This window comes from Maniola jurtina, chromosome 7 (assembly GCF_905333055.1).
Source record: "Maniola jurtina chromosome 7, ilManJurt1.1, whole genome shotgun sequence".
In the NCBI taxonomy this organism is placed as follows: domain Eukaryota; kingdom Metazoa; phylum Arthropoda; class Insecta; order Lepidoptera; family Nymphalidae; genus Maniola; species Maniola jurtina.
The window spans coordinates 12,290,562-12,303,100 of NC_060035.1; the positions used below are offsets into that span (position 1 = coordinate 12,290,562).

General features: G+C 35.2%; 1 protein-coding gene across 2 annotated transcripts; it reads right to left on the reverse strand.

Annotated features, from left to right (window-relative positions):
- LOC123866647 (para-nitrobenzyl esterase-like) lies at positions 1-4,138 on the reverse strand. 2 transcript variants are annotated; one of them, XM_045908325.1, is made up of 6 exons: positions 3,901-4,138; positions 3,010-3,141; positions 2,073-2,606; positions 1,261-2,024; positions 514-722; positions 1-230 (listed from the first exon to the last, which is right to left on the reverse strand). In XM_045908325.1, the coding sequence occupies exons 1-5, from the start codon at positions 3,979-3,981 to the stop codon at positions 539-541; spliced, it is 1,695 nt and encodes a 564-aa protein (XP_045764281.1). In that variant the 5' UTR covers positions 3,982-4,138; the 3' UTR covers positions 1-230; positions 514-538. The 2 variants fall into 2 exon arrangements, with proteins under 2 accessions (XP_045764281.1, XP_045764280.1); XM_045908324.1 differs by having other exon boundaries at positions 1,261-2,606.
- Between the last annotated feature and the right edge of the window lie 8,401 nt (positions 4,139-12,539).

A 12,539-nucleotide genomic window follows, 5' to 3' on the forward strand; every position in this document is an offset into this window, starting at 1 on the left:
ACTTAATAACTAAATAACTTAAATCGAACTTTAATAAATTCACACCAACTACCTACTTAAAAATATATTTCACTATATTAATTTACCAAGCACCAGTTATTTTGCACCACTTCATTATAAAAAAACCTAAAATGGAAATGCTTAGGGGGGAAAAATGCATTAAGTTATAATGATATTATCGAAACCATTACTTATCAAACTTAACCCAATGTAGAATGTGATCACATTAGGGGGAATGTTTCGGGCCTGACCGCGAAATTCGAAAAGGTCCAGTTTGTTTAAGAAATTAGTTCTAGTATCGACTATTCTCACAAATTAGTCGATACTAGAACTAATTTCTTAAACTGGACCTTTTCAAGTAAAGATTTTTATATAAACCTGTGCGGATGATACTACCATCGTCGCAATTAAAATACCATAAGCCTACGTTGTCGTATTAGTTCACAAATTGCGAAAAACCAAATTAAATTTGAATTTCGCGGGCAGACCCGTCGCTTCCGCCTTAGAGCTGTCAGCTGACCCCACCACTCAACTAAATTCACAACTTGCTTATAATATCACTAGGTAATCCCGCATCGCTGTACAACTTAGTCCAGAATTCTAGCCGCTCTTTTTCCGCGCCTTTATCCATCGCCAATTCATTGTCTATACTCAGATATTCCTTGTTGCGAGATGTATATGGCGTCCATTTTACACCTAAAATGGAGTCTGGTGTCGGAATGCTGGAAAAAATAATAACAGTATTATCCATGAAGGTATAAAAAAAACTGTGCGCTGTTGAAGGATACCCAATAGAAGCAAGTACTATCAGGGGGCACGGCAGTGCCCCCGCCAAGACGAGCCAAAAGCGGCCGGGGCGCTACGTACCTTTTTCTCGAATATTATCTTTCCTGTACTGTTTCGCTCATTCATATGAGCTGGTGCTGCCTTTTTGGAGTGTTTTTTTTGTTGAAACTGACTGGAAAGCGCTCTAAGGGGGTGCCGTGCGTTTGTCGGCGAGCGCCAGCACAGACGGGGTCCATACTTGTATATTTTAACTGACTTGTTACAAATAGGCTACAAACTTGACATTGGCTAATCTTTGTAACGCCAGACGAGAGAGGAAAAAAAAATTTATATGTTTCCACTAGGGGCGCTGCCTGTATATGAATGGAAGAAATAGGAACTTAGAAACAAGAAAGATTTAGTCCATACTACTCAGACTTTTCAATCAAAAATGCTGAAAGATTCTTACTAACAATTTTCTCTTGTTTAACTTACCCAGTCTTAGCGAAGTCTGTCCACGTTTTTGTCATCATATGGACATATTGTCTCAAATTATCTTTCTTTTCATAAATATCTTCATTCATATTATTATTGAACAAATAAAACAGTTCATCCGCATGACAAGCTCCTTTGTACTCCGTCAGCCCAATTAAAGACTTAAAACAGTTCAATTCTGTGTCGAGGTTAAATCGGTACATATAAATTTCTTTGACAAACTTGGAGTAAAAATTAGAAAATCTATATATTCCATGTATAAAATATATATCTGTTACAATATCAGAAATGATATTAACATCGTTTGAATTCATGTCTCTATTAGGACAATAAAAAGCTTTAATACGTTCACCAAACTCTTTAAGTTTTTCCTCTGAAACTTTTCGGGCGATTTCTGCTGGCACTAAGAATGATGGAAACTTATTTGTAAAATCAATTTTCTTTAATTCACTATAAGACAGAAGGATGCCTTCGCGTGAATTGTAACCGATTATTAAAGGTACAGGTTGGAACTTTCCAGAAATAAGCAAATCTAAAGGGTTTTCAGTCAAAAATGCCTCAGTATTGTCAAATTTCTTTTCAACAACCGGCCCAAAACGTATTGGTAATCCTCTACGTTTTTCATCCTCTGACGCGACTTTATAGTTCATTCCAATTAACTCTTTCGACGGCACACTTTGTAAAAATTCTAGTAATTCTTCTGTATCGTTTGTTTCCTTTCCCAAAACTTTCCCAATTCGAAAAGCCCTGGTTTTAGCATCAACTTTTTGCTTGTTCAGCAATTGTTGCAGTTTGCTTGCACGATTGGGCGTATGATACGCCCAATCGTGCAAGCAAACTCCACTCTGAGAAATCGCTTTATTAAACAACCCTTTAGACATAGACGACAACATATTAAAAGTTACGGAAGCACCCCCTGCACTTTCTCCAAAAATCGTCACATTTTCTGGATCCCCACCAAATTGGGAAATATTATTTCTAACCCATTTAAATGCAGCTATTTGGTCTTTCAACCCAGCATTGCCTGGCACTTCTGGAGTATCTAGGCATAGGAAACCAAACACTTCTAATCTATAGTTTATAGTAACCAAGATGACTTTGTGATTCAGCAGGAATTTGGGACCGTACAACTCATCATCACCAGATCCCGATAAGAAACCTCCTCCATGGATGTATATCATGACGGGTATTTTTGAATCACTTTTCAGAGAACGCGTGTAAATGTTTAGAAATAAGCAGTTTTCGTCGCCTTCTAGAATTTCTTTAGTTGGAGCAGCTTGAGGACATACGGGGCCATGTTTTGTGGCGTCGAGGATTCCTTGCCAAGGCTGTGGTGGATGTGGGGCCTGAAAATATAATTATGTATTGTTAAGTTCATCATTGACAACCTTAATTTTTTTTGTAGAATATTAGGCTATAGCTATTTTACTGGCAACCTGTTAGTAATCATTCTAGTTTTCCCAACCACTTATCACCATACTTACCCTTTAAGAGTAATACAATAAAAACTTTTATCTTAGATACTAAGCATAGATACATAGGACAAGAATAATTTATTTATTTAAGTAACCCGAGTCTGGGAAATTTTAATTCACACTATTTTGCTAAGTATGTGTTTGAACATGGATGTACTTAGTTATCAAAATTTTTGTATTAGTTGTAACAATGATTCTATTATGTACATCACATTTCTAGCGACAAAACTAACCTTTTTGGCAAAAAAGGTTTTGGTAAGATTTAAAAAGTTACCTTAAACCGAAGTTTGCCGACTGGAGGTTGTGCATATGGAATGCCTTTAAAACTGTAGTAATCTGAACTATTATACAGATTTTTGACTGCACCACGCAGTCTGCCTTCTTTCACAGTCACTATTGCATCTGCCTGCAAAATATAATATAATATTTTAAGTACTGGTTGTCAAGGCTCCGTACCCAAAGGGTGCCAACAAGACCCTATTACTGACTCCACTGCACTGTCTGTCGGTTTGTCAGCGGGCTGTATCTCATGAACTGTGAGAGATAAAGAGTTGAAATTTTCACAGTGTGTGTATTGTTTCTATAACCACAAATACCAAATAAAAATTCAAAATTAAGTAGTATTATTCCAGTATGATGGTACAGAACCCTTCGTGTGTGAGTCTAACTTGCACACTCTTTGCTTTGCCATTGTAATTTCATAAGGTAGTGTTATCTCAGACTAGATGATGCCACCGATTTTATTAACCACCAACCCAAAAAGAGGGGTGTTATAAATTTGACGTGTGTATCTGTGTATGTCTGTGGAATCGTAGCTCCTAAACGAATGAACCGATTTTAATTTAGTTTTTTTTTTGTTTGAAAGTTATCAACTCTTTTCTAGTTTTCTTATAGAGGTTTATGTGACAGGCTTTTTTTAAATTTTGAGTTAGTTGCATGGATTTTGATTTTATTTGATTTTATGGAATAAAAAGTACTTTTTATTAAGTTCATCTCTTGGATAACAGACAGACAACACAATTTGATCTCTACTATCGCTACTAGATTTGCATGCACTATACTAACCTATATAGGTTTTTTGCCTGCACTTTATTAGTAAGAAAAAAATTCGCACTGACTTTATGCTCTGTTTAGGAAGAATTACTTAATAATAATTTAAACTTACCATTGATCTTGATTGCATCGAAATTAGCAGCGAATCACTTCTAATCTTGACAGATAGGTTTCTGAAGAGCTTGATTACCATTCCATGTACTTACAATCTGTCCACACTCGACAATAACTGTAATAAACAGTGACGAGACAGAGTTTAGCTTTGATAAATAAGCATGTTTTCTAATTAATTATGTTCGTGTCTTTCCCAACTAGTCTCTTCTAAATCACAATAATTTAATACCAGATAACAACTTAATTCCCGCGCTAATAATGGTATTCATTTTGAATTTAGAATGTAATTAAAATATAAATAATAATTAAAAAACAAAATGTAAACAAAAAATTCAGACTTCTCAGCTGTTTTTGTGACTTTGACAGCACAGATTTGAGTTTGACAGATCACAGAGCCACAGAGTATTGACATAGCTTTGGCATTTTTGATAGGGTTGTTGTTGGGTTGTTGAAAAAATATCGGTACATTCATAGATCAATGTTGATCGATATTTTTGGAGATATAGATATAAAATATCAAGCCATATCGAAACAATCGAAAATAAATATAAAAGATGGCATTTTTAGGCTTCCATACCTTAAAAGGAAAAAGGATCCCTTAGGATCATTGTCTGTCTGTCCGTCGTGTTTGTGGTTAGGTATATCACCAAAAAAATTTAAATGTGCTCATGAACACATAACTACATAATTAGTACTTTCAATTTTCAAAGTAAGATAACTTGACTAAGTGGGGAATTATATGAAAGGATTTACCTGTACGTATCTAAAACAGATTTTTATTTATTTCTATGCATAATACTTTTTGATTTATCATGCAGAATGTCGGAAAAAATACCCAAATACGGAACCCTCAGTGCGCGAGTCCGACTTTTTTTCGAACTATGTACCCTGCTCATTGCAACTTCAGCTTCGCAATCCGTTGAGCTATGTCGGTTACTCTGGTCTCTGGTTCTCCTACGCGGATCTCCTCATTTCTGATATCACGTACCTAGGTAATCTCCAAGCATAGCACTCTCCATTGCCCGCCGAATTCTTATTACTTACTTACGTAATAGTTCAATGTACTTTGGTCATAATGCGTGACACTAATTGGCTATTGACACGCTTCGCCGGTCACTTGACTGCTGGTCTGACCGTTAGGCGTCAAGTATATGGTCAAGTCTCTATGGGTCAAGTCACTCATTTGCCTTTTACTTACAACCACAAGAACCACAATGAAAAAGTCGAGGACGTTTGATCCTTAGAGTAGATTTAGGTTATATTTTTATACTGGATAATGCCCTTGTAGATAGATATATAGGTACGTGTTTTAAAAATCCCATGATTTTCCGGAGTAACAGGTAGTCTATTTTTCTATAGTCTCCAGTTTGTAACTGGTAAGTTATCTGTACCTGATAGACAAAATACCTCTTTTTAATTTTTTAATATTAACAGCTTTACGGAGGCTCTTAAAATTACGAACACGACGAGATATTTGTGAACCAACTACTCGTAGGTAACACTAACAATATTTGTTTAGGCACCTATCTACTAATTCCTGGGCAATGATTTAAGTTCGTATTACGACCGAATTGAATTCTCTAATGAGAATTACTTATATAGGTAGGTATTATATTTAATTATTCTTGCCTGATAATAATCATATTATGTCGTACACACCTACGAGATAAAGAACTACCTTTTTATATCAATCGTACAGAGCGGGTGGCGCGATGCGTAAAAGATTGCGTATACCTACTTGCGTTACGTAGGTACCCTAGTACAAAAATATCAAACTTTGCACCTGTAGTGAATAAACATTTGTTTTGCATAATTCAAACAAATATACAATATTTCATGAATATTATAATGAAAATTGAATATTCTACACTTCTAGGGCGAAAACGATCAGAAATAAGCGAAATTCGCACTTAAAATCATCGCAAAAAATGACTAATTTTGACCACCTTTCACCTTATCGGTTTAACCACTTCACACACCTTCAATGTAAATAAGGATTAGCTTATTATCAATTTTATTGTGGACGGGAATTATTTTTAGAGCGTTAATTCCGCGGTATCGGTGCAAAATCGAACATTTGTGCAAATAAATGTAATTTTTTTATTGTAATTATTTTGTATGGTTTTATTTGATTTTTTAAGGGTTTGCACGTGTTTTGTGGTAGTCAGGAAGGTGATGTAAGGTTGATAAAGCGATTATTTTGCGTAGCGTCAGAGGCCGCGCGCGTGTTTTAGCCGCTCAATAGGGGTGCTTTGCGAGTTGTGGCAACTAATAAGTATATTTCCGAGAAATAATATACAGAAAAAAATATTACTTACGAAAAATAATTACCTAAATCATATCCAATAATTTGGATTACATTACATTAAAAAAATAGGTCGAAATGTAGAGTCATTCAAAGTATCACTAGATACTTGTACTACTTACTGACTTTTACGGAAAAGATCGGTTTGATAGTAACCATAAAATAATTGGCACTGACTAAAATTCAAGTATTTTTGGGTTATAATATATTTCACAAACAGTCGCTGCAAATGTTTTTGGGTGGCGGTAATCACTTAACATCAGGTGACGCGCCAGCTCGTTTGCTCGCTATTAAAGTACCATAAAAAAATCAAGATTTTACTTTACTAGTTTGTCGGCTTGATCAATATGTATAGTGTATACCCGTGCTAAATTTTTCTAATATGTACTAACTACTAATAGACTCTGAGCTAGGACGGACGGACAGACAAATGGGCATAGCGAAACTATAAGAGCCTTGTTTTCTACAGAACCCTAAAAATTCCTGCAAATTGTCGTAATTATTACATCCTTAGCTTGGAAATAGTGAGTGTTTCCAATCCGGTAACCTATGTGGGAACGTGAGAAAAATAGCCCACACGTCAGGTGGAAGTTATGGTGAAAGATAGCGGCGTTATTAATTTTCGCAATCAGTAGCAATAACTTAGTTATTCGCTCCTGATTGTTGTGTCCCATACCATGACAATGTTTGATTGACACTTGATGTGATCACTGATAACCAATATTATTTTTCGAGTAAGAGCAGTTACGCACTCGTAATCCGATCCAAGTCCGTTAAAATACGGATATAAAAAACTCGGACTGAATTCGGATATTGCTTACGCACTAATCCGATCTCTGATCCAAATACATAAGCTATTCAGTGGACACCTTTGACATATTTTACGTCATACGTCCGATTTGAATCCGAGGCACATCCGAGTTCTCACGGATGACGGAAGTCGGAGCTAGTGCGTAAGCTACCATACAAATATTTCTATGACTACTTCGGAACGTATTATTACGGATTCGGATCGGATGCAATTCGAAATGAAAAAATCATTATTTTTTTAAGAATAATAAGTTGTGGTCAAGTCTGACAAGCGGTGATAGAAGGGTTACAACGTCAGTCTCCTATTCGGGTGGTGGAGATTCGATTCTGGGAACGTACATCTTACTTTTCGGAGCCATGTGCGTTTTAAGCAAATATAATATATCAATTCAATTTTTAGAAGGATTCAAGGATTTCAACAGAAAAATTCGGAAAGTTAGCTTAAAATTAAAATTTTCAGTTATTTTCTTATTCTACATAGCTGATACTTGATAACGACTAGATTATAAGCAAGTTAAAAAGTTACAAAGTTTTCAGCCACGAATTCCGCATCGATTTTTTTCTAAAGTAGGTGCATGCTTTTAAAAAACAATCCCTACACCCTTTCATAGGCAACCGTTTAGTTTTCTATAGAGTTGCAGCGTCATTATTTACAACCCTTTGGTTGAGCCCTTAACGACAAAGCATTTTAACATTTCAAAACTACCCTACAATGGAAGAGCATTGATTTTTTCTGACCCAGGGATTAATCGGGACTAGCCGTATAAATGTTTTAATATTTAAAAGATTAGCGTCATGTTAGTAGGTTTAAGTGTAGGTAAATATTTTTGAGTTTTAACATGTTTCTGTTTGTGTAAAGATTTTGATTTTTAAATCTCATAAAATTATATTTTTGATAATTTGCATTGATAATAATCGGGCATTGCAAAACTATTTTCAAAATGAGAATCAACCTTTTTATACAGTAGAATACTTAGACATATTTTTTATTCAAGTAAACTTTTACAAGTATATTTATTCAAAAGAAGTTACGAGTATCTCCTTATGAATCAAATTTTGAAAACATGTGAATTTAAAAAGAACATAGCCAAACATCCTTTTTGTAATGAAAATAAGTATAGGTACCTACTACCTAAGATATCTAAGTTTAGAAGCTATTAACGAATCAATTTTTATCCTCAGTAATTGTTGGGTAGTGTTGTAGTTTTTTGCGCTTCCCAGATATAAAATTTATGCGAAACGAACCATTCTATTACCGACATCTAATAGTACCAGCTAGTTACCTACAGTACAAAATATAGATGTCAGTGATAGAGGCACTCTTAAAGTAGTTAGCTTTTTAGTAATACCTAATTTAAGAGCTCTACTACTATACTATATATACTATACTCCTTGCAAATATAATACCTAATATAAATTTGCTGTACCTATTCTACTCCCTTTACAACCTCTCGCACTGCCAAGGGTCACTGGTAGAGATCTCTTATATAGAGATAAGTGCTGCCCTATCCATTTTTTCTTACTTTTTATCTTTATTGTTACAACTTTCTGATACAAATAAAAATAATAAATAATAAATGTTATTTTTGGGTACAATTCTATGAAAATACCTTTACATATTTTAATTTTTTTCAAGAAAAATATTCGCCTTTCGTTATCCGAATAACACAACAGTTGATAAGCTGGAAACAAGCATATAATTATTCGTCGGTATGAGCCGCTAAGTCCGCAGAATTATGCTCGGTGGCGGCCTTCGTGTTTGGGCCGCGTGTGGGGCGCGCGCTGTAAGGGTTGATTGAGTGATGCGCTTACTGCAAACCGATCGATATCGATTTTTTTAACACGACTGCCAAAAAAAGAGTGTAATGTTTTCAAGGTTCATTATGTATGTATGTTGTAAGTACATGAATTTCTTTGTTCCACCTTAACTTGTAAATGGCTGAACAGATTTGGATGTATGGGAAATCCTTAGAATCACTGGCTATAATTTTTTTTTTTTTTAATTATTTAGCAGGTGTATGGTGTTATTTTCAATTAATGTGCTTTTTTGATTTTTATTGTTCTTTTTTAGGCAACACAAGTGTTCGTGTTTTAGATTTTCTTATTACGACTATTTTTATTATTATTATTAGTAAGTACCTACCTACACAAGAACGTTTACAGTAAAATTTTACTTCATAAAACATCAAAAACCACGAAGGTTTAAGAGACAGCATATTATAAATTGTTTCATAAGGGCAAAAAATACTGTTAAATAAAAAACACTTTTTTAGCTTTGCTTGAATTCAGGCTACTATTTTGATTCCCATAGTATAATTATTGATTAAATGAAAAGAAGTGCCTGGGCACTAGTTTTAGTCTTTCAGAAAGATTCTCTGGCTTATACGACAAGAGCAATCTACTGCTAGATATTAAAAATGAGTAGTATTATTTACTCATCTTATAAAAACTCAGTATTCACTTTATAAAATCTGATAAAATATTTGGAATTTGAAACAGAACATCACTACCCCGCACCAACCCTTTAAACGGGTAAGCGTGTAGAGGCGAATTTAATGCATTCATGGCCTCTCGAGCGTGGCGACTGCAAAGTAACTAACAAACCCTTTCGCTTTTATTTATTATTTTAAACGGCACAGTTATAATTTTGAGATTTGCGCTCGTGAGGGGTGCGTGACGGATCGTTAGTGTAACGTTAGGATGTAGCACCTGTTGTATTTGCTTACACTTTTTACTAGCTTATTCCCGCGGCTTCGCCCGCGTGGACTACAAAAATTTCAAACTCCTATTTTATGCCCATAAAGGGTTGAATTTTCAAAAATCCTTTGCGTATGTCTACGTGATAATAGCTATCTGCATGCCGAATTGGAGCCTGATCCGTCCAGTAGTTGGAGCTGTGCGTTGATAGATCCGTCAGTCAGTTTTTCTCTTATATTATTTAGTCTTAGGTATATGGCTCACTTCTTAGAAACATTGCATAGATTACTATATGCATAGAAGTGCTTATTTAGAAACTAGCTGATACCCGCGACTTCGTTCGCGTGGATGTAGGTTTTTCAAAATTCCCGTGGGAACTCCTTGATTTTGCGGGATAAAAAGTAGCCTATGTGCTAATCCAGGGTATAATCTATCTCCATTCTAAATTTCAGCCCAATCCGTCCAGTAGTTTTTGCGTGAAGGAGTAACAAACATACACACACACACACACACATACAAACTTTCTCCTTTATAATATTAGTGTGATGTGATTGTGCCTTCGTAATTTTAACATAATCATATTCTTTCATAATCCAGCCTGCCTCCGGCTTCTTCATCCACCCGCTCCCCGCCAACTTCTTTATTCATCGGTCCAGCGGGCTGGTGGTCGTCCCATACTACTCTTACCGGTACGCGGTCTTCACTCCAGAACACCTCTGAAAGGTGAGTGGACTCTGCCAATCTGCAATTGGCTAGCAAAGTGGTCCATGGCCAAACCCTTCTCAATCTGAGAGGAGACCCGTGCTCAGTAGTGAGCCAGCGGCGGTGGGTTGAGCTATGTCGGTTACTTACCAATACTTATAATGTATGTTTAAAAAAAATATTTATGCGTTTTTTTATCCGTGCCATATTTTACCCGTTCATATGGAATAGCGTGAAGCAATTTGTCACCTCATAAGAATTTCCATTGATGCGTGACGGTGAGCATTTGGTATGAAAGTATGAACGTTTTACGCACGCCTATTTGTCATTCAATCATCTGGAAACGACACCAGCAATGCACGGGTTAGGTTGCAAAATATGTTATGTTAGAGATTCTTTATTATATACGTAGGTACTTATTTTTACTTATTTTTTAAGTGTAGATATTTTTTTTTAAATATTAATCATAAAATCCTATTTATAGGCTTTATCCATATACGCTTTGTTATATTATAATCATAAATCCTAAATTATTTGCATGTAAAACTACAATCATTAGGCAATACAGCTTAGCAAAAATATTTTCTTAGCTTATTTCACACCCTGTCGCTAACGGAGAGGTGTTATAAGTTTAACGTATGTATCTGTGTCTGTCGATCCTTTTGTTTCACCGTTTGAGAATTATTAACTCTTTTCTTAGCCCGTGTAAGCATCTCAGTCATTCAATAAAATTGACATTTATACTACTTTCCTGAAAATTACAACCTTGACCTGTTGGATTGGCGGTGACTTTAAATTTTTTGGTATGTATAAGATAAATGATAGATAACTTTCACTGAAATACATCCTGTGAAGATGGTAAGTTTAGATTTTACAGTAACCACAACATAATTACTCTTATTTTGATTTGTTGTTGTCGTTAGATTAAAAAATTACGAATTTTTAAAACAAAGGTAATTGTTTCGTTCAAAATTTTAAGTAAGAATTTTTTTCAACATTATGCCAACTTACATACAAACATTTTTTTAAGAACCTAGCTGAGAATTAGTATTAGCTCTAAGTTATACCATCTGCGAGATTATAATATTTAAAAAATATTACGTACCTACCCAATACCCAGTAGTCCCGGTACCCTAGGGGATCCACACTACCAATATTGACAAAAAAATATTATGTCGAATCGAAATTGCGTGGCCGATCAAATATTTATGTAATTTATGGCATGTCGATATCGACAAAGGGTTGCTCGATAAAAGATACATTTTTACGCACTATTAACCCATTAACCAAATAAAGCATAAGGTGCCATTTTTTTAACGCATCTGTTAAATTTTATTATACTTGTCCCAATTTTTTACGATTGGAAGAAGTATGAAGAAAATAATATTTTTATAATCCATCATAATATTATAAAATATGCGAAATTATGTCTGTCTGTCTGCTAGCAATTCACGGTACATCCGTTTTATTGATTTTCATAAAGCTTCATACGTTTTATTTTCATAAAGGTTGATAGGTTTTCTATCAACCTTTATGAATATCAATAAAACGGATCATCGGTATCCCGGGGAAGGGAAGGCTACTTTTGTCCCGGGAAATCAGTTTCCACGGGGTTATAAAAACCGATATCAACGTGGACGAATGAAGCCACGGGCATCATCTATTTGGTACAGAGATAGATTGGATCCTGCAGATGGACATGGACCACTTTTATCCCGGAAAACCAAAGTGTTCCCACAGGATTTTTAAGAACTTAAAACCACGCGACCGAAGTCGTAGTCCATGTAGTTTACTATAAAAATAAAATAAAAGAAAACTGAAAACACTTGAAAGGATAGGTAGGTATCCCTTAAACTTACCAACTCGTTGTTTGAAGTGGAGGGCGTGGCGTCAACACCTACCCGGACCCTATTGGAAAATGTTATAAAACAGGGGTGCGTGGCGTCCATGCCCCACAGTACAGAATGCGTTGATCGTGGAGTCATACCTCCGAAACCTACCGTACAAATACATTGAAACTTTTATACTAGTCATGGATTTAAGAGTTTTTAATTTTAAACGACTTTGTGTTGAAAGTTGTAGTCATTAATTTGAGTTAGTTTTGATTAGTTTATTGTATGTGT